This window comes from Leopardus geoffroyi, chromosome B4 (assembly GCF_018350155.1).
Source record: "Leopardus geoffroyi isolate Oge1 chromosome B4, O.geoffroyi_Oge1_pat1.0, whole genome shotgun sequence".
Taxonomy (NCBI): Eukaryota; Metazoa; Chordata; class Mammalia; order Carnivora; family Felidae; genus Leopardus; species Leopardus geoffroyi.
The window spans coordinates 35,038,404-35,060,955 of NC_059341.1; the positions used below are offsets into that span (position 1 = coordinate 35,038,404).

A 22,552-nucleotide genomic window follows, 5' to 3' on the forward strand; every position below is an offset into this window, starting at 1 on the left:
TATTAGGTGTAGAATCAATACTACTATTACCTACTGCATTCTCTTCAGACATCACCACAGATCTCTGAGGTGGGGGACTGATTGCTCTAAACTGGTTTATATTCACCCATAGTTTTTGGTGTGTTTGGAATAGAGTGTCAACTTAAGGAGTGGGGCAGTTGGATTTAGGGCAGGGATTTACTTGAGTAAATTCAGTTTCCATAGTGTGGTGAGGAGAACAGAAATGAAGAACTTGGCAACATCAATCACCATGAAGACAATGAAAGAACAAAGTAAGAGTACAAAGTGATCAGCCAACTCTCTGACCAACCAACCAATCACAGACACTGAAAGAATAGAGAAGAAAAGTCAAGCATTGAGAACTTCAGGTAACTTCTCCATGATTACAATTGATGCCAGTCTTCTACACCCTTGCTACCTAACTGATCTTTCACACCCAATGCTTATAAGTGCAGAATCATTCATATCATAGATAAATAATCATTATAGTGAAATAAAAGGTGCTGAAGAGAATCTCAGTTAATGGTGAGATATGAAAGCTGTTCTGTATTTCAGGTTGCTGTATACGCCACTGGTTCTTGGCTTATAACACCAGGGCTTCAAGTTGTTTCTGGTTTGATTTTATGCCAATTTTGGAGGATGTTTTCTTGGAGTCTATTCCCTAAATGAAGAACATAGCTTAATGAGAAACTAGGACACCCTGTTCTCTTCAAGTCGCCTTCCAACTGGTCAACCTTCCTTGCATGGCCAGCCAGGTCCAGTGACCCTTACCCCTCTTATTATCAGAAGTCCCTTTTGAGGTATTCACAGAAAATATCCATTTTTCTCTCAATTTACACCACAGTTTGACCCTGGCATGTGTGAAATGCAGTTGACCCCAGGATAGCTCTCTTATTTCTTTGGGAAAAGTTTCTCTTAATTTATTCCATCTTCTCACAATAGAAAACTAGGGATTGAGAAAACTAGGAGTCACTCTATGGTTTAGACCACCTCAGCTAGCTACTTCCTAGAAAATGGCTTACTCCTTGATCTGCAGGATTTAGGTAAGGGTGTCTTTCAGGCATAAGCCCCTGCAGGGATCAATTTCATTTTCTTCTTAGGGCAGTTTGCTTAATACATCTCCTGTACTTATGAGGTATAATTCAGAAAGTCCAATGCAGGGTTCTGCAGACTGCATCAGACACCATCAGAGACACATCTGAGTCAACTGTGGAATGACTCAAGGCTTTGAAATATTTAAACCATATGTCTCATGAAACTAGGTGAAAACGATGCCAGTTTCTCTACTAGAGGCTGTCATTTGAGACTGAAGCTCAACTTGGCAATGATCCCGTATTCCCAGCCACACTGGTCACGTTGCTGTGGGCTGTGAACCTGTCAGTACTGCTGAGCCACATGACTTGGAATAGGACCACAGGTAAGCAAAGGTACTGTGGGCCCCATGGAAGGTGGCCAGGGACATTTAGTGGTCTTTTCTAGGCCAGGACAATATTTATGCCCCTGAATAAGACTGGGTTTGGAAGGGAAAGTGAAAAGAGTATATTTTCTGCCCTGGAGGAGGTAGGAAAACACCATTATTTTCACCAAATGACATTTATTAAGAGTCTTATCCTCTGAAAATTAGCCAAGATTCACAGGCATTCTTTGAGAGAAGGAATAAGTATTACAAGAATATTGTCTGTCTTATCTTTGAAGTCTCTCAAAGGTTGTTTCCCTCTTTCTGAAAAGTACCCAGCAGAACACCTGACATGGAAGATGCTTGCTAACAGCTTGGCACAGTGGAAATGACATCGACTATAAAGTCAGAGGCACCGGATTCTATTCCCAGTTCTGCCACTTAATAATGGTGTAATTAATATTACACTTAATTGCTCTGAGCTTCATTTCCCTCTTTCCTAAAATGAGGATGCTAATGCCTTTCTTATGAGGGTATTTTGAAGATTATATGCAATGAGATATGTGTAGCACATGGCAGGTTATTCAGAAATGTTAGTTGAATTTTAATTCAAAGAAGATGACATCATGGTAAATGAATACAGATCCAATAGCCAAGGAGCACCCCCTCTGTCCCAATTAATCCCACGACAAGTAAAAATTTGAATAAAAATGGAATATATGGTCAAGGACTCTTCCTTTTTGTCTCTTTTTGATGTGTTGTATCTGTAAAAACTAGTAAAGGAGGGGGAGAGAAGGCTTAAAAAGCTGGAAAGGTTTCCTCAAGTCTGGAGCCATATGATTCTCTTAAAACCAACTCTTTCCTTCTTACTGCTCTCCAAAAGGGGTTGTGGTAGCCAGAGAAGCCACTGAGTTGCTGCTATATTCTCCCTCAGGAGTAGCTGCCCATGTTGTGAAGCCCAAGCCAGGGGATGCCAGTGATTCTGACCTGTCTTCAGGGGTGGAAGATGGTGGGTGATATTCAAGTCAGTTTACTCCTCCATTATCCAGGAGAAGGGAGTGGGGCTGGTTAGGGGGGCACAAAGAATCCAAGATGACAGGCAATCCAACCTTCCCTACCCTGCCTCATTCAGCCAATAGTTCTAATCTTTCTTCCAGGCTTTGTTTCTAGAAGTTGCTTATAATGTCTGCTTATAAGACATTTGCCCTTTTTGTACTGGAAAGTGCAAGGGAACAATGATGTAGCCTCCGAGGAGGGGAACAGGAGGTCCCCATAGGCTGGAATGCTGAGCCCTGAGCAAATGAAGCCCTGGCTGAGCTTGAGGGTGGTCTGTGCAGCTGATGAAGTGAGAGAAGAGTAGAACAGCAGCCTGAGTGAATCTGGGGGGCTGGTTGTGAAGAGGTTTGGTTTGCCAGTTGGTGGGAATAGCTTCTTCTAGATTATGTGTTGGGGGGTGAGGGTGGAGACAGGGTAGGAAAGGGGAGAAGAAGGACCATCATCTGCCTCCTTGGAAGAAGAGGCTTGGCTCAGGGAGGAATCTGTTTCCTGTATATCCCAGCCATGGACTAGAGTAGAGACTCTATCTCAAGGGGTTGTCCTGGTCCAACTCCTGATAGATTTAGGAGGTATAACATTTGTCTTCCAAGAACATGGGGTCTTTCACTGATTAGTTTTGCCCCTCACTCTCCTTCTTTCAATACTGGCACTCCTTCCTCCCCTTCTTCTCCATCTCTCTGGTCCCTGCAGATCAGACACCTTTTTCAGAGGCCTACCTTGGGTTTGAAGGCAATGAGCTTCAGAATCATCTCCACAGTGAAGAGGCCAGTGAAGAGCATGTTGAGGATGTTCATGGCGATTTTGAATAGGCAGCTCTGGCCATAGTGCTGAGGGGAGGGGAAAGATTGTGAAAATGAGGCGGGAACATCCCTACTCCTCACCACCCTCCTCTCAACAGAGATCTTCTTTGAACTAAAACCTGGAAGGCCATTCATATCTCCATGGGCAGTAAGATGGACTCAGGAAAACCTGCAAATTCTTCCCTTCTCTGCTAGCTCTGAAAATGCAGGTTGGCAGAATTCTGTGTTCCTGCTTTGATTGGTTATGACAACTTTATGGAGACTTCTGGCTCTCAGGAGAACTCAAGCACAAGTTGACTTCCCTGAAGACAGGTGGATATAGAACCAACCTCTACACCCATGCCTCACTGACAATAATGAGCTCTTCAAGCTCCCCCTCTGTTCTCCATTTCCTTCACTCTAAATGTTTTCTTAAACCAGGCTCCTATGGATTCTTTCATAAGATACCAGAGAGGAGCTCATCCTTGAAAGGGACACTTATCTTTCTCTATCTGGGAAAAGAAGACAGTTCTGCTCTTTCTGCTTCCCTGGTCAATATGAAGGTGACACGCTAGAGACAGCCAGGCAGGTCTTCTACACTTCATATCATCCCCTAGCATTCTCCCTCCTGCAGGCATCACGTATCCAGGGCCCCCTTTGCACTGACCTGCATTGCCAAGCAGATGGTGTTGAGCAGGATGAGGACGAACATCAGGTATTCAAAGTAGGTGGAGTTGACCACGTACCACACTTTGTACTGGTGCTGGTTTTTGGGGATGTACCTCCGCAGGGGCCGGGCCTTGAGGGCATATTCCACACACTGTCGCTGGGAGGGAGGCAGTGGGAGGGTTGGGGTGGGAATGGAGAGAGGGGGTTAGTAGCCTGGATGATGTGTGTGGGGATGGCAGAGGAGGGTGGGATGTGGATGAAACTATACACCTTGGGAGTCAGAGAAATAATCTACTGCTCTACCTCATTTATAGGTTTGAGAGACGATTTGGACTTAAAAAATTTTTTTCTGTAACTCCCTAAATGAAGGAAAGAATTGCCTCTAGTCAATCTCCTTACCAAGATTTAGTCATGGAGTTTGTGTCTCATTTTCTCAACTTGGTAATGTCTGGTATGCTGCCAACACTTAGTTGGCATTTGATAAATACTGAATGACAGTTCCTCTTCCCATTGGTTATTTCCTATACCACAGATGCTCCTTGGGGCACTTCCCTCCTCAACTTTTCCCCCTATCCTAAGTCAATCTTCCTTATTTACCCATGTACACAAGATCTGAAGATAGTTCATGGATAGGGGAGGAGATCTTAGGCTGACGACATTCCTGAGACTTCAGAACAGATCTAGTTCATTTCTCTGCACTGTGCCCAGATTCCTATGTCAGGAACTGGTGAGTCATTCCAGCCTCTTCCCTTACTCTCAGCCTCCACACCCAATCTCTAAGCCTGACCAATTTTATTTCCTCTTATTTTCTCCACCTCCACTATCATTAACCTGATAGTAGATGAGGGTCTAATCATCTCTCATCTATATTTTCTAATTGGTCTCCTTCTTTCCTGTCTTTCTTCCAATCCAAAGCTCATAGAACAGCCAGAATGACGAGTCTAAACTCAAGATGTTGACATCAAAGTCCATGAGAGGTCCAGCTGGTCTAACTGGTGTAGAGTTGAGTGTCTTGTGCTATGTGCTTTCCCATATGAGACCTTAAGTTGCTCACACACAGGGATATAACTCCTCCTTACTCTCCCCATTGAGGAGTCTAGCTGGGGAACTGACCTCAGTGACAACATGTTGCAGCCCACTGTAACAGCTTCATTCTTCACTGATGGAGTTGCCAACTTTCTCAGAGGCCACAGAATACCTTACTGTCCTGGCATTATCACATTGTTCCTACTGAAGCCTCTTTCTTGCCCCCACCTCATGCACAGGCCTCTGTGTTTTACTTAAACCATTTAAGGGTTTTCTAAGGCCCTTCTCTTCCTCACCCCTGAAATCCTCACTGCCTCATTGCTCTAATTTCTTTCTTCATTATCAGTGTGCCAACCCACGTGGGCACTTATTAACTTGTTAACTTCTAAGAGATAGGGTGTGAGGTTTTTTCTCACAGCATCTATCATGGAGTCTCCTTAAGTAGGTGCTTAACAAATATTTGTTGGCTGAATGCCAGATTCAGGATTTGCAGAGATTTGCATTTCTTTCTCCAGGGCCTTCCAGAAGACTGACAGCCCTATTCCCTTGTTGAGGAGCAGACAGATGATCTTAGCATCTGCATAGATCTCTCTTCTGACCTCAGCCTCTCTTCTGGGTTGGCCACAGGCTGCCAACTGCTGTTATTCCTCGCATGCTCCCCACCTGGCCCTGCCACCTGTTCCTCTCTTCCTAGAAAGCTACCTGGTTCTTGTCCAGTTCACAGTTCTTGTATTCCTGCTCCCCCTGCTCCTGGAAGGTGACGATGACAAAACCCACGAAGATGTTCATCATGAAGAAGGCAATGATGATGATGTAGATGATGAAAAAGATGGAGATCTCCACACGGTAGTTGTAGATGGGGCCCTTGTCTTCTGTGTGGGAGTCGATGGAGCGGTACAGCAGCCTGCAGGAGGAGACAGGCCCCACAGAGGGAACCGGAGAAGCAGTGTCACTTCTGTGGAATGACAGCACCACTACTCCAAGGCATCCTCAGGATCAAGGGTGCTGGAAACAGCTATAGGCTGGGAGTCAGAAGATCTGGGTTCAAGTTCCAGCTCTGCCACTTACTGGGGTGGGACCATGGACAAATCAATCTCTTTGAGCCTCAGATTCTTCATTTGTGAAATGGAGAGACAATAATTCCTGACTTTCCTACCTGGCAAGATAGTTGATATAGTGTATACGAGGGTGTTTTGAAACTGTCAAGAATTTGTAAAATGAGTCATGGACATTGATTTCAAATACTGGAAACATTAGTAAATATTGAAACAGCTTTGCAAACTGGCATAGGCTCAGAGGATGTTACAGTGAGCATAAAATAAATCTATCTGAGAGCAAATATCCATTTAGATAAAAATATTAGATAAAAATGACCCAAGCTGATTCAGATCATCAACAATGGTTTGGGTTTATACTTAGGAGTTTATATATGTATGCCATTATATGTGTATGTTTCTCTTCATGGACAGGGATTAACTCCTCTCTTTCTTTTGTTACTCTGCACAGTACTTGGTTATTCTCTAGGTATCACCTATATTTTACCATATAATAATGGGACTCTTATCTAAGATCCATGTGTGGTTACTGACTTAGGAATATTTAGAATTTTCTTTCTTTTAGATGATAATTTCCCTGGAGTGCACTGGGTGGGGCGTACGGGGAAGCAGGTGTCTATACAAAGATATATGGAACACCTGATGCACAAGCTGCCTGGTAGAGGTGATAACAGTGTAAAGGGCGAACCAGGCTGGTCTAGGCATGATCTCTGCAGAGGAATTTGGACTCAGGCTTCCATCCTTTTCTTACTTTTCACCGTAATTATAGACAAGGCTTTTTCCAAGGAGACTGAGGTAGAGTCTAAAACAGATATCTTTGCTATCTCTACCCACATTGAGTGCATGTTGGGATCAGTAATTTTGAATCCTGTCTAAGGGCTATCTAAGGGCTCATACCTAGAGAAACTCACCCCATTCCTATGTGCCATGAGAGTAATGATAAAGACCCCTATCATTGCAGCTCACTCTGAAGTAGGGAAGGAGAGCTAAAAGAAGATCATTTTTGGTTGGAATTTCTGAAAATTTGACATCTTCCAGAAAAAGAATAGTCTATGTTTCAGCAGTGACCATGGTATGCAGATTGTCTAGGAACAAACCCTCATTGTTTGGGGAGGACACAGGTAAGCACGACCTGAGTGTGGGACAGTAATAAAACTTGGGGGAATAGCTTGGGCTGTAATATCAGGGTGGACAGGCTGTGATTTGCATACTCACTCTGGCCACCCCTCAAAGGTGGAGACGGTAAAGAGGGCCATCATGGCTGCCAGAACATTGTCAAAGTCAAACTTGCTGTTTTCCCAGCTGCGAGGCTGGATGATGGGATGGTCAACTTCCCCATCCTTGTATGTGATGTAGTTACCCCTGAGAAAGAAGGAAGAGTTAATTCTTGTGTTTCTCACCTTCCTTCACACCTGACCCACCAATGACTCCTGGCTTGCTGGGTGGGATGAGACTGGCTAGGCTTAAACCCCACAGTGTGAGCCGTTGTGAAGAACTTCAGTGGGTAGACCTTTCAAGAATAGATAATCTTACATTTCATGTCAACAGTATCACATTACCCAAAGGTAGAAGTCCACCTGTCAGTGCTATCTGAGAAAGAATGGACTGTGCTTCCTCTCAGGCCAAGTCACTAACCTCCCAGAATTAACTATCCTTGGTGCTGGCTGCCCTCCAGCTTGTACTCACTTGCATTCCGCCTCGGTCTGCTTGGAACTATCTGAACAGGTGTAGAGCTTTCCCTGAAGGCAAAAGAACAAAGTGATTGGAGATGTTCATTAATCAATGAATCAGTCAAGAAATGATTAGTGATCATGTCTATAGCCCAGCACTGTGCTAGGAACTTGGGGCAAAAAGGACAAGGTGAGCAGAATCTACCAGGGAAGCCATGACTCACATATACCAAGCAGTCAGTGAATAAAGATGCTCAGTGCTGGATGTACCATTGAAATTTTTTAAAAAGGGGGGAACTCCACTCCACAAGAGCTGGACTCTTTTGGCTGGCCTAAAGAAGGTGGAAGTGGAACAGGTCTCAGAGGGACAAATTAAATGCCTGGAAATCAGGTGAATTTATATGGTCAGTGGGAGAGGGCAGGGGGAAGAATGCTTCAGAAATAAAAGGATTAAGGCAGAAAGAGCAGAAACCAAGGAAGCCAGCCTCACTGTAGCCGGGGGGGCCTTGTCAGGAGGCAGTGAGAGAGAACCTGGATGGATGCAGTGTTCTGAAAGCTGGCTGGAGAAGGGTGGATTTGATGCTGTCAATAATGGGGGACCACTGCGGGGGTCTGAGCAGGTGACTGGCATGAGGCTTCAGAGGATAAAAGTCCCTCTCCCTTTCTTGCTAGAAGGAAGGGAAGGGATCAGAAAGGCAGGCTGCGCTGCAAGACCAAGGGGGTCCTTGGCTTGGTGGAGAGTCCTCCTTCCCAGTGGGGGAAGCTGAGGGGAGGGTGTTTGGAGGTTCCACTCATCCTAAGTCTGACCCAGGCCGCTGTCCTCTTTTGAGTGTATCTGCCAGCAATCTTTCTCAGGCATGCTGACAAGAGGGGAAGGAAGCAGGAGCACAGATCAGAGCCAAGCTATTACCTTGAAAAGCTGGACCCCGATGCAGGCGAACATGAACTGGAGCAGCGTGGTGACAATCACGATATTCCCTATGGTCCGGATGGCGACAAACACGCACTGGACCACGTGCTGTGGTGGGAAGGGAAGGCAGGGGACAGGTTTCAGGAAGTGCCTACAGCCTGAGCTTCCATTAGCCAAGGCACGAACCTCTCTGAGGGAGGCTCATGGACAGCCCCTTTGTCACCAGAGTGAAAATATGACTCAAAGAGGCAAAGCACCTTCCCAGGTTCACATGGTGATGGGATCCAATGGAACTCAAAGTCCCTTGTTGGGCTTTAGGTGACTATAGGGACAAAAGCTCTGCTAGTTTCCCATTTTATAGGTGGAGGAATATGGGGGCCTCATCTTCATGTGGGGGCCCTGGGTTTGTGTGTGTGTCTCTTTTATGCGCAAGTTTTGCTTAGAAGTTCTGATTTTGTTTTTTTTTTAAGTTTATTTTATTTATTTTAAGAGAGAGAGAGAGAGAGTGCAGGGGAGGGGCAAAGAGGGAGGAAGAGAGAATCCCAAGCAGGCTCCATGTAGCTGGGCACAGAGCCTGATGAGGGGTTTGAATTTGTGAACCATGAGATCATGCCCTGAGCTGAAACCAAGAGTCAGACACTTGACTGACTGAGCCACCCAGGAGCCCCTAGAAGTTCTGATTTTGAACAGCTGCCTATCCTTGTTCTCTTTACCCTGAAGTGGGACTAGAGGTACAGGCTGGAGAGTCCAGGCTCTAACACAGCAGCCATTTGCTCCGGCCATTTCTCCTCTGTCCAGCCCTCCACCCCCACCCCCCTGCCTCACTTATATACCCCCAGTCCACAGCTGGGTTGATGCTTGCTCTGCTGATGGCTCCTCACCTAGGCCCACCCTTCTCACCTTTAGCCCCTTGGCCCTGTTGATGGCCCTCAGGGGCCTGAGGACTCGCAGAACTCTCAAGATCTTCACCACATTAATTGCACTGGACCTGGGAGAGAGAAACAGGGCAGGGGTGTAAGCTCCTGTTGTGGTGGAGCAGGAAATAATGTGAGGGGGTGTACTAACAGGCTGACCCCAGGCAAACTTGAGAAAGTGTAAAGTCTGTTTTGAGGACTTTCTTATCCTGGGACAATTCTCTATTCTTATCTACCATCCTAGAAGAGCCTGGAACTTGCCAGTGACCCTGGGACTTCCTGTTGGTGTGTAAATAATATGAAAAGCAATTTACCAGAAGTCATTAGCAATATAATGTGTTACTCAGGGGAGCTTTAGTAAAGAAAAGAGAACCCCAGCTCTGTCACTTAACAGCCAATTCATAGAGGATAAATTCCCTAACTTTTTCATCTGTAAAGTGGACCTCATAAGTTGTTGCAGGGATTAAATGAGGAAACAGTATCTGCATCATTTGCAGTGTGCTTGGTGCATATTATGAACCGAATAAATGGTAGCTTTTATTATTATGTCTGATGAAGACATCACCGATCTCGAAGAAATGTTATACAGATGGTGGAGCTTCAGGCCTTGTTGGCTGGAGGTGATGGAGGAGCTATTCTGGTGTTCTCCAGGCAGTTGCCCATTACAGGTGTATATAAAACCACCCATTCATAACACACTCAGGACTTGAAGGAATGGATTCTACACAGCAGGTTCCACATGCCTGGATGCTAGGGCTTGGCCAGGATTTCTGGGAGCCTCGGCTTTTGCTGTTCCCTAGTGGAAATGAGGCACTAAGGTGCAGTTCTCCCCACAAGCCCCTCGGCAGGAAGCCTGCATGGTTTCTGGAGTTATTCATCCATCCAGGTGGGCTCTATCTCAACCCTCACACACTACCCATTTGCTTGAGATATCCTCACAGTCTTTCAGAGAGCCTTGTACACACTTTGGGACCTAAAAAATGTACAACACATCAGCATGAGGTTAGGATAATGTGCTCAGGAGGGAGCTGGTAGATCTGATTTCTCTGGTTCATGGTTCTTTTATCCGAAAGGATTCAAAGGGCATTCCTAGTTATCCAAGTATCTCAGGGAGGGAGTCTGTTTGTACTGAATGGCAATGGAAGGGATTTTAAGGTTAGGTGCAGAAAGCACAGACTAAAGGGGGGGTGGTTCTTGGTTCAAGGTTAAATAGTAGTTTAGTGGTAGTGCTGGGATTAGAATCTAGACCTGTAGGCTCCCAGCAAACAGCTAAGATGATCACAGAGATGATAACAGATGATCACAGAGAGTGTCTCACTCCTGTTCCTCCCATGTCTGCTCTTTCTAGGCTTACCATGAAAACACCCTTGGGAAAGGACACCCAGGACCCCTTTCCTCTGCCATTGGTATGACCTTGGGCACATCTCATGCCCCGAACCTCAGTCTTCCTATCTATAAAATGGTGGTAACAGTCCCTGCCCTGCCTACAGCTTTTTTTGTGAGGACAGTAGAAGATTGTGCATGTGAAAGGGCTTTTAAGTTGAAGGCAGAGTTAATGTTATCAGCAGATAGAACTTGGGAGAAATTAGTAATTGGATCCTTTTAAACCTGAACAGATTGGCAATGGGCAGGTAGTAGAGGAGATATGAAGGCCCTGGAGGCATTCCTCTCATTATAACTGGGCCTGGTCCTGCCTGTCATGCCAAGATCCATATATTTTAAACATATTCTGGCTGGATGGACATATCCCCAAGTGTCACACCATTGAGGATGTGACAAAAAGCCATCATGTTGTACAATTCAGGGGTCCCTCCCTTTTCCTGTCATAGACTGGTGGCCATGCAAGACTTCAGAGTCTTGATCGTTCTCTCTGACACCCATTTCTAGTTATGTGGCCCCATCATTGGCTGAGGGAGTCCTACTCACTGGATGCCAAAGGAGATAAGGGACACGCTGACCACCAGCAGGTCTAAGATGTTGAAGTAGTTCCGGCAGAAAGAGCCCTTGTGTAGGAAAGCCCCATAAGCAGTCATCTGCAGGGAGGCAAAGAGAAACATGAGCATGAGTGGTCCCTGCCCAAGCTCCAGAGACCCCTCATGTCTCCCTCTCCTCCCACAGCATCCTTTGGGTAGGGCAAGCTGAAGAGCAGTGAGAGGACTGGGGGCAGGCAGGACTGCAGAAAGAGAGGCAGGGCCAAGGACAATATTCTGCAATCATGTATATAACCACAAAAGAATTCCAGGCTCAGGATGGTTAAGTGGCTCCTTCCACTTACTAGACCACACCAGACTCCATATTTGAAGCCTTTTCAGATTGGGCCCTGCCATCTATCTCTCATTTTCCACTGTTCCTCATCACAGGTCCCTGATCCTGGCCCTGAGGGGCCCTTTGCTGACACTGCCCAGACCAGGTTTCCCTTTGTATGCAAACTTCCCAACCTCCTCTCCCAACCCCCAGAGCCAGATTCAGATACTAGGCATCTGGGGAAAGGTGGGACACACCTAGTATGGTGACCAACTGTCCTGGTTTTCCCAGGATTCCTGTTTTGGTACTGAAAGTCCTGTGTACCACCCAGGCAACTCTTCAGTCTTGGGCAAACCCAAGTCTTGGGCATCCTAGTGCCCAGTGAGAAGTTCTACCAATACATTTGGCAATTAGCATTCCTCCATTTCCTAACCTTAATTAGTGTTTATGATCTATGCCAAATATTCTAAACTCAATTCTATTATCTTCCTTTTAGACTGATGTTCTTTAAGGTCCAAGCTATGTGAACACACAGAGGGACAATGTGGGACCACGGTTAAGAGCAAAGGCTCTGGAGCCAGGCTGCCTGAGTTTGAATCCCAGCTCTATCATATTTTGTTTGTATGGCCTGGAACGAGTTACTTAGCTTCTATGTCCCTGTTTCCTCTTCTGAGAAATGAGGATAATGATAATGTCTACCCTCTAGGGTTATTGGCATCAAATGAGTTATTACAGGTAAAACACTCACTATCATCAGAGAAAACTAAACTTGAAGCCAGATAGATTGGATTTGAATTCTGGATTCTTCCTATATAAGGATGTTCAGTTTCCCCATCTACAAAGTGGGCATACTATTCCCTGTCTTTATGAGGCACACATAGAAAGGCAACATGGAGGTCCTTTGAAGACTAAAATGGGAGCACATGGGATGGTGATTATTGTTACAGGACTTGGCTATTATTATCTCTCTCTAAGCTCAGTATAAAGTCACTGTAGATGCTCAACAAATAGCCTTTCCAATTCTGTTGATTTGAATTAAGAGCCAGCAGATTTCCAGGTTAAGGGTTGTGAAAGGCCATGGGCCGTGATGCATCAGCCAAAGGGAACAATTTGGAGCCAGTGGCTGAGAGACTGAGAGCAGCTCCCTGGTCATCTGGGGTCCAGTTTATCTCTTTGGAATCAGAGCATGCCCAGGGCAGCATGTCCGCAGAGCAATTCAAAAGCAAACACAGGGGGAACTGACAAAAATAGCTCTTGCAACCTAATTCTTTCCATTTATCTCCTACTGCAGGGGGTCACAGGGGACTCAGGCACCTGTGTCCTGCAACAGTTTCTAGAAGTGGGTATATTATATAAAAGGCTGCAGGGGAATATAGGCTTGCCATCTGGAGGAGCTTACTGTCTTGTCTCTCAGTGAAAATCTAGGAGGGGCTTGCTGTCCTGCCTTTGAGTGAAGATCTAGGACTGCAGGGACTGGATTTGGGTGGCTCCTATAATTCACTTAAACACAGAGCCTCTGTGCCTGCAGAAGGCCAAGCACCTTCCCTAGCCATTCACTTTTAGTTTCAGAGAAGGCACTGAGTCCAACCCTGCCTCACTCTTGTCTCAAATATTGTGAGGACACTACTGAGCATCACAGAGCCCTCCTCGGTCAGGGAAGAGCACTCCTTGAATAGGTGCACTAGTAGGGCTCACAGTGCCAACGTCTGTCCTTTGACTTTGGGGTCCTATTTGTCAGGAACCTAGAATGAGACCAGCACTCCAAAAAGTGTGTGTGTGTGTAAGGGGTGGGAGGGACATGCCTGGGCAGGGCCAGCAGAATGGCCTTAGGAGAAAGGGCAACTGGGTGCTGAAAAATGAGAATTTATTTGAAAATTATTCTAGCCGTTTAAGACAACAGAAGAGGCCAGGTTCAGGTACTCAGTGCAAAGTGTCCTTTCCATACCCTGTTTTGCTAATGGCCACACAGTTAGTTCTAAGCCATTGCATAGGAAAAGCCTATTGCCGTGGTATTTTCAGCCTCAGGAAAAAAAAAGGTGGCCATGAGATTGCTTGCTGACTCTCTGAACTTGAAGGGCAGGAAAGCCGCTCTGTCCAGTCACAGGCGACCACTGCCTCCCCAGGCAGCTCTTCTAGTTACTAGATGTATCCTATAACTTGTACTTACTGCTAGGTCCAGTTCACCTCATCCCTCCTCTATGTGACAGTATTTTACAGTATTCAGGCCAACAATCATGGTCCTACAAGCCTTTTCTTCTTAAGGCCAAATATCCCCAGGTCTTTAAACTGTTCTTGACACTAAATGCCCCTTGGACAATGAGACCGTTGTTGTCTGTGCCTTGGTAGAAAGCTGAGCCTTCAGGCAAGGCAGAGGGGCCCAGTGGAAGGAGGTGCAGGGAAGTGGGGTGGGGACTGGGCTTTATATTTAGAAGCACACTGAGCATCAAAGGGAGTAGAAGAGGGAGAGGGTGAAGGGAGGGCAGGCTCTTGCCATGATAATGTTTGCAAAGAGATCTTTCACTTCTGTTTGCATGGCAACCCTGAAGGATAAACAGCACCACTGAAATCCATAAGGGAAGCTCTGTGGAGGAGTCCTGAGAAATGGGCCTCAGAGCTTTTCTTATACCAGGAAAGAGTTTTGGGTGTTTGTGTGCCTCCCTGAGTCTGAAGTCCAGAACTCAGCTCACCATGGAAAAGGGGTTTTACAGACTACATCTCAATGCAGGTAGACAGCTTTTGGTTCCCTTTTCCCACCCCCGGGGATTGGGGCCTGGTCAGATCCACTGTCCTAGAGTAGAAGAGGAAACCTGAGGAACTCCCTTGGTCACTGGAACCAGGGACAGAAGCTGGAGGTCTGGACAGCTCAGCCTTTTGGGGACACAGACATAGTGGACACTCAAAACGGCCCCACTCAACTTGTATCTGGATGTGACAAAACTGTCATGTACATTAAAGGTCTGGGTCATGACTTAGAAGTTGCATCAGGAAAAGAAGGGTCTGCAGGCTAGCTGTGGCACATGGTCAGATGTGGACAGTGGCTGGCATCAGCCCCAGGGAGGGGGAGAGGGAGCCTGGACTCCTTGGGAAGAGGAGTCCCAGATGAGTCTCCCAGGAAGAAGACACCAAGCTGAAGGATATGTTTTAGAGCCTACAACCCTCCTGTTCAGGTAAATGAGAAGAAAGCAAATGCTGAAATGTACTTTTCCTGGGTCTCAGAACTCACATCCTGAGTCTCAGATGGAGTGGTTTGGCAATACATTGTTTTAGAGGCTCAGATGTATACTGGAAAAACTTAGAAATAATAATAAAATAAATATAAATAATATATTAATTATAAATTAATAGAAGTAATAAAATAAAACTTAGAAAGCAATCTCTCTCATCCCAGTGCTTTCAGAGGTGGGTTCTACCGATGGGGTAAGTCTGTAGAAGTTCTGCCATCAGGGGTCAGCAGCACCTGGGGCCACCAGTCACAGGCCGGGCCAGCTCCATGTGCTCTCAGGACCGGGGCTTGGGACCTGGTTCTTCTTTCATGCTTAGGGCAAGGGGCATCGTAACAAGGCTTTTCAACAGGAAACTGAGGACTCAAGTAATCTACAGTCATCTGTTGAAAGCCCCCAATGGAAGACTGGCCCCAAATCTTGCATTAATTAGGCCCATGATTCCTATCACCCAGGCCCATCTGGAGCCTAGCCCTGGCACTTGCCACTTGTATGGAGGAAGGTGTTGACCAAGGCTGTCCAAGGGCATGGACAAAGTGATTTCCCATGCCCCATGAGCTTTTCCACTCTTGGAGTTTGTGCAGCATCTCCTCTGGGGAGGAGGAGGGAGGGGGAGTTCTAAGCAGGGGTCAGTCATCAATGACCCGGAGGTAAGGTGTGTGGGGGTGGTGGGGCACAACACACATTGGCACAGTGCCAGACCTGGTGACAGGACATCATCAGTGTTGACACTGTGAGCCTTCCAGCCTTCCGGGCTGAGAGGAGGCACAGCAGTGGCGGTGGGTTTCTTCTAGCTTCTGAGCCTGAGCAAAGTGAGGGGCACAAAGTGAGGGGCACAAAGTGAGGGGCACTAATTCATCAAATTTCATGCTTGAGAGTAAAAAAGAGAGAGTGAAAGAAACAAGAGAGAAAAGAGACAGCAGATATAGAGAAATAGGCAGAGAGTGCGTTGCTCAGATTGCATTACCTTAAGGATAATTTCTAATGTAAAGATACTAGTGAAGACATAGTCTGCATTGCCTAGGATCTGAAAAATAAGCACAATTGGATTAGTGGCTCTGAGAGTGAACTCGACACCAACAGAAACATGTGTGTTAGCGCCAGACAGCAGCAGAGAGCTAGTGGAGGCTCACGGAGGACAGGATGGGGAGAGGCATTAGGGCTTTACCTTCAGAGCAATTTCAATGGTGAAAATGGTAGTGAAAACAATGTCAAAATAAAACAGAATCTGCAAAACAAAAAGAAACAGGGTGGGAATGGGGTGGGAAGGGAGAGAAGCAGGATGGAAGGAGAGGTCAGTGGACATTCACCAGAAAAGGAGTCACTCTTCAGAACCACACTACATGTCATGTGAGCTTTTCCATGTGGAGACAGACAGTTAGGAGATGAGTAGCATATACACAGCATTGGATCCTGAAGTGGGGCTGGCCTCAGGCAGCTTAGTGGCTTCACACGAAGTCCCCAGACATGTGAGGGGAGCTTCCAGGGTCCTGGGTCTGGGCAGCATTTGGTTGGATGCTTTTCTCATTAATCCAATTTACTTACAAACCCAAATCAGACCACTGGGATGCTTGTCAAAAGGACAGAGAGTGGGGTTTTCTTTTTATTGCAGGAAAATGCAAAATACTTAACTCACTTTGGTGTGACTCAGCTGGCTTCTCATGTTGGTGGAAATACTGGTGTTGTGTTCTTTGGGGCATAGGAAGGAAGATCCTCAATGTGAGGACTGCTGAGGCTGGAGGCAGGCTACGTGGTTCATGCTCTGTTATATCTCAGGTGATGGATCAGAGCTAGGGCCAACACCTTTTTAAGAAAACTCTGGACCAAGCAGGCTGCAGGACCACCAAGTGGTTTGGCATGAGTATGACTTTAGGTTGGTGGACTCTTCTCTTCACGTCCATCTGGTTGGGATTTGACAAAGTCTTCAGGCTTTGAGATAGAGCAGTTCTTACTCTAGCCTTTAATATTGTTTACCAGAGCCTTGGGTGGGTCTCTAAATTTAGTTTTCTACTCTACAGAAGGTCACTGAAGCTCTCTTTTGTATAAGGTCAGCCTCATCTTTGGCACCTATTTGCCAATGCTCCCCCTATCTGCTTGGTGATTAGGACCAGTTAGAGTTTATTGGGAGCAAGGCAGGAAGTCAGAGGCTACTTTTTACTAAGTACATAGGGAACCAGGGATACATCCATAGGGCAATGAGGGTCCCGAATTTTGCCAATCAGGCCAGCCTGAGGCATATGGGTACAGGTTCTCTTATTCATTTATGATGGTTTCTACCAAAGCCCTAATCTCTTAAAGAAATATTTATTGTGCATCTGATTATAGTATTTGGAATTGGGGTCCTGATTGAGGTTGGCAACAGAGCTCTGGGCCCAGTCCCATCCTTGGGAAGAAGAGGTGCAGGGGACAAAAGGGAATGCATACATGGTTCCTGAAGGAGGTGTGCTGGACAGGGTCCTCAGCTGCCAGGGAAATGCTGCTGAGCAGAATGAAGAAGAGGATCAGGTTGGTGAAGATCGTGTCATTGACAATGCGGTGGCACTGGAGGCGAAATCTGTGTGGGGAGGAGGAAAGAAGGACCGAAGTATGTCAGAAAGGTCAGAGAAGCAGCTCCTGGGTCTCTGGAGCTCAACTCCTTCTTTCAGCTTATGAAAGGTGCTTGTTAGTTTGGGAGTGGGCTCTTCAACCTGAGGTCTTACTGCTGAGGGTAGTGACAATCACATCCCACCCCCCTCTACACCCTCAGTGTGAGACACATCTGTATAGAACTTTGCAGCTATAAAGCACTGTCACAGGCAGTAAGCTTTTGACATTTTGGAGGGTTACATCTGAGACCTTCAGGAATCCCAATATTTTCATATACTGCTGTGACATTAACACCTGGCTTTTTTGGGGGGACTTCTTTTTTCCCATCATTAAGTCATTTTATAAGATCTCCTTCATATTTTTATATATAGGGAACAACAGATCCCACCCAGAGTCGATGCTGAAAGGCTGGCTAAGCCTACTCTCTGGCTAGGCAATATGCTCCTGTGTAATAGCTCCAAGGCATGCAATTCAATTCCACACTTTCTGGGCACTCATTGGTAGTACCACAAAGGCTAAATCCTTGAATGTCAAGTGTGTCTTATATACTATCTCATCCTGGCAGCTCAGGAAGGGGATATGGGTGTTATTATCTTCATTTTATAGGTAAAAACACTGAAACCCTGGAAGGAGAGGCTGGCCCAGAAAGACAATTTGTAGAGTGTTGTGTGTGGGGCGGTGCAGTGTTCAGGGCTTGAATCCAGGCTTTCAGACTTCTTCTCACAACATTGTAGTGCTCTGAGAGACCCCACTGCTGCAGAAGCAGCAAATCTTGGAAAGGGCAAACTCTATGAGACAATTCTGGCTTCATTAGAGTTAGAAGGTCTGCATTGATTATCCTTTTCAAACAAATAAGCAAATCCACTGAGCCAGGGTCTGTGTGATAGGTATCCAGGAAGGGCAGAGTTGCCTGAGAATAGATGCTAGTAGTAGCACTGCTATGGGGAAACTGCATTTCAAGCCAGTCTTAAGGTAGGGCACAGAAGCTTGGGACTTTAGGCTAAGCCAACACTCTTAAGAAGCCTCTGGAAGAAAGCTTCCCAATATTAATTTAGGTCCACAAGAATCTGATGAAGTACTGAGGTCACAATCAAAAATCATTATGCACATAAGAGGATGAACTTCTAAGATGAGAAATCAGAAGAAACAACAAATAAATGATTTAGAACGCCCTTCCAAAGACTGTGTATACTGAACATATCAGATAGAGAATGTAACAACTATATTTGAAATATTTAACAGAATAAAGGACTTGATCACAAAGTTGAGGAATCAATAGGAGACGTATTAGATATAGACAGATGGTTCTAGAAAATCAAGCTGCAAATGGAACTGTTTGAAATGAAAAAAAAAATAAGTCGACATAAAAACTGGTTTAAACAGTAACGTAGACAAAGTTAAAGAGAGAATTAAGAAATTGGAAGATATAACTGAGAAAACTACCCTGAATACTAAAAGAGATATAATGAGGTGAAAGATTTATAAGACACATTAAGACGTAGGAGGACAGAATGAGAAGGTTTAACATATGTCTACTTGGAATGCTAGAAGGAAAGAACAGAAAGAGATTATGGCCGCAATTTTGCAAGAATTAGCAATTCTCATTCTAATTTTTAATGTTTTTTTTGACAATTAGAGAAAAATATAAATCGATAACATTCCAAGCAGGATTAATGGCCAGAAATCCATATCTAGACACATGGTAGTATATCTATACAATACCAAAGGCAACATAAGATATTCAAAACAGCTAGATAAGGGGAAGATTATCTACAAAGGAATGATAGTAGGAAAAATACAGTGTAATAATACCTTTGATATATTAAAAGACAAATCCTGTCAACCTAACATTGTGTACACAGCAAAACTATCTTTCAAGAACAAGAAATGAAAATAAGAACAAGAGATAAACAGGTCAAATGACTTTACATAAAGAAACACTAGGGGCTTTGGGTCAATACTACCCAAAGCTATCTACACATTCAATACAATCCCAATCAAAATTGCACCAGCATTCTTCTCAAAGCTAGAACAAGCAATCCTAAAATTTGTATGGAACCACAAAAGACCTCGAATAGCCAAAGTAATATTGAAGAAGACCAAAGTGGGAGGAATCACAATCCCAGACATTAGCCTCTACTACAAAGCTGTAATAATCAAGACAGCATGGTATTGGCACAAAAACAGACACATAGACCAATGGAATAGAATAGAGAACCCAGAACTGGACCTACAAATACATGCCCAACTAATCTTTGACAAAGCAGGAAGGAGTATCCAATGGAATAAAGACAGTCTATTTAGCAAATGGTGCTGGAAGAACTGGACAGCAACATGTAGAAGAATGAAACTGGACCACTTTCTTACACCATACACAAAAACAAACTCAAAATGGGTGAAAGACCTAAATGTGAGACAGGAAACCATCAAAACCCTAGAAGAGAAAACAGGCAACAACCTCTTTGACCTCAGCTGCAGCAACTTCTTACTCAACCAGTCTCCAAAGGCAAGAGAAATAAAAGCAAAAATTAACTATTGGGACCCCCTCAAGATAAAAAGGTTCTGCATTGCAAAGGAAACAATCAATAAAACTAAAAGGCAACCAATGGAATGGGAAAAGATATCTGCAAATGACATATTGGACAAAGGGCTAGTATCCAAAACCTATAAAAACTCACCAAACTCCACACCTGAAAAACAAATAATCCAGTGAAGAAATGGGCAGAAAATATGAATAGACACTTCTTTAAAGAAGACATCCAGATAGCCAACAGGCACATGAAAAGATGCTCAACGTCGCTCCTCATCAGGGAAATACAAACCAAAACCACACTCAGATACCACCTCATGCCAGTCAGAGTGGCTAAAATGAACAAATCAGGAGACTATAGATGCTGGCAAGGATGTGGGGAAATGGGAACCCCCTTGCATTGTTGGTGGGAATGCAAACTGGTGCAGCCACTCTGGAAAACAGTGTGGAGGTTCCTCAAAAAATTAAAAATAGATCTATCCTATGACCCAGCAATAGCACTGCTAGGAATTTACCCAAGGGATACAGGAGTGCTGATGCATAGGGGCACTTGTACCCCAATGTTTATAGAAGCACTTTCAACAATCACCAAATTATGGAAAGAGCCTAAATGTCCATCAACCGATGAATGGATAAATTGTGGTTTATATACACAATGGAATACTATGTGGCAATGAGAAAGAATGAAATATGGCCTTTTGTAGCAACGTGGATGGAACTGGAGAGTGTTATGCTAAGTGAAATAAGTCATACAGAAAAAGACAGATACCATATGTTTTCACTCTTATGTGGATCCTAGAAACTTAACAGAAGACCATGGAGGAGGGGAAGGAAAAAAAAAGTTACAGAGGGAGGGAGCCAAATCATAAGAGACTCTTAAAAAACTGAGAACAAACTGAGGGTTGATGAGGGGTGGGAGGGAGGGGATGGTGGGTGATGGGTATTGAGGAGTGCGCCTGTTGGGGTGAGCACTGGGTGTTGTATGGAAACCAATTTGACAATAAATTTCATAGTAAAAAAAATAAAAACATAAACAAAACATAAACAAAAACAACAACAAAAAGAAACACTAGGGGCTTCTAAAGAATGTGCTTTAGGAAGAAAATGATTACAGAAGGGTGGACTGAGATACATGAAAAAATGGTGAATGAGTAAAATGGGAAGTTGTATGTAAATCCAAGTATACATTGGTCTATATAATAATAATGAAAATGATAATAATGTCTAACTTGTGAAGTTAAAAATAAAGGACAGGACTAAAATACTAATTAATAACATGCAAGGTAGGAGGGCTGAGAGAAGTTAAAACAGTATAAGCTCTTTCTATTTTGCAGGAGGAGGTGTAGGATACTGCTTAACTTCAGATTTTAAGTTAAATAGACTTAGTAAATTACCAAGGGTAATCACCAAAAGTGTAGAAATAGAGTTTACATGTGTCAAAAAATGGAGGGAAAAACAGACCCAAGTCTTCTGATTTGGAATATAGGATACTTTTCCCTAAATCAGTGCCTGTTTGCACAAGTTGTGGGGGGTTGGGAGAGTCCCAGGCTCCACTCAGAGGCTGGAGGATGTTAGCATCTGTTGTGCTTGTAGCATGGAGAGAGTAGAGTCCCACCTTCCCCACCATTCTTGCACACCTGTTGTTGGGGCTGAAGATGAAAAATGCACTGGCTTCTGGCATGGGCACTGCCTTTTCCTTAAGGTGCAGCTCAGAGAGTGGTCGTGGGCGGGGGCCCACAGGCATCTCAGGCTCCTCTTCATCGTCTTCTCCTGTAAGAAAAAAAGCACCATTCTAAATAACTCCACTACTCCCACTAGGTTTTTACCACTATGCTGCCTACTTCCAGATAGCTTCCTACCAACCAGAATCAAGACATCATTTGCATCTCTGAAAATGAAGGGTATCAACAAAGACATTCAGCTCTCTCCCTGTGGGAGCTGCTAGAATCTTTGTTAGAGAGACTTTTCTGGCAGCACATGACAAAGGGGGTTGTAAGTAGGGTGGCTAGTTCATGTCAAGGACTGTCCTGGTTTTTAAACTGAAATTCCCACATCCCAAGAGACTCCTCAGTCCCATGAAGATTGGGATGGTTGGTCATTCTAGTTGTAAGGCACTAGGAAAGGTGATCGGGGAAGACTGGGGCATTGCCAGGTGTGTCTGTCCATCTAGGCTGCAGGTAGGGTAATGGGTATGGCTTAGGTGACTTGCAATCAACTCCATCCTTGGAGTTTAAAATCAAGACTCCCATTCCTGAAAAATACCAAAAACTCATGTGCTGTAGGGATAATAGGACAGTGATGTTGGCCACAACAGGCACTTCATTCAAAAGACTAGACATTAACACTAGTTTGAGAAGCCCCTTTGTTATCCTGGGCAGGGGCCACATTTACTGTGGACCAAAAGCAAAATCCTTTGCTTACACGGCCACTGCCCATGGAAGGAAACTACTATATATCTTTTTCTGCTCAAATGCATTTAAAAATGTTTAGAGAGGG

At 44.8% G+C, this 22,552-nt stretch overlaps 1 protein-coding gene across 50 annotated transcripts in view; it reads right to left on the minus strand.

The window, feature by feature from the left end:
* Nucleotides 1-22,552, minus strand: part of CACNA1C (calcium voltage-gated channel subunit alpha1 C) — a 757,779-nt gene that overhangs the window by 81,912 nt on the left and 653,315 nt on the right. For 18 of the 50 annotated variants that reach the window (XM_045465314.1, XM_045465337.1, XM_045465356.1 and 15 more), the window contains 11 exons: nucleotides 21,694-21,826; nucleotides 17,365-17,494; nucleotides 16,109-16,168; nucleotides 11,402-11,508; nucleotides 9,462-9,549; nucleotides 8,562-8,669; nucleotides 7,668-7,720; nucleotides 7,197-7,343; nucleotides 5,629-5,830; nucleotides 3,899-4,057; nucleotides 3,169-3,279 (listed from right to left, as the gene is read on the minus strand). In XM_045465314.1, the coding sequence (XP_045321270.1) occupies nucleotides 3,169-3,279; nucleotides 3,899-4,057; nucleotides 5,629-5,830; nucleotides 7,197-7,343; nucleotides 7,668-7,720; nucleotides 8,562-8,669; nucleotides 9,462-9,549; nucleotides 11,402-11,508; nucleotides 16,109-16,168; nucleotides 17,365-17,494; nucleotides 21,694-21,826 (1,298 nt within the window). Of the gene's footprint in view, nucleotides 1-3,168; nucleotides 3,280-3,898; nucleotides 4,058-5,628; nucleotides 5,831-7,196; nucleotides 7,344-7,667; nucleotides 7,721-8,561; nucleotides 8,670-9,461; nucleotides 9,550-11,401; nucleotides 11,509-15,907; nucleotides 15,968-16,108; nucleotides 16,169-17,364; nucleotides 17,495-21,693; nucleotides 21,827-22,552 lie in introns of all 50 variants that reach the window. The other 32 variants (XM_045465316.1, XM_045465332.1, XM_045465327.1 and 29 more) reach the window with 2 other exon arrangements.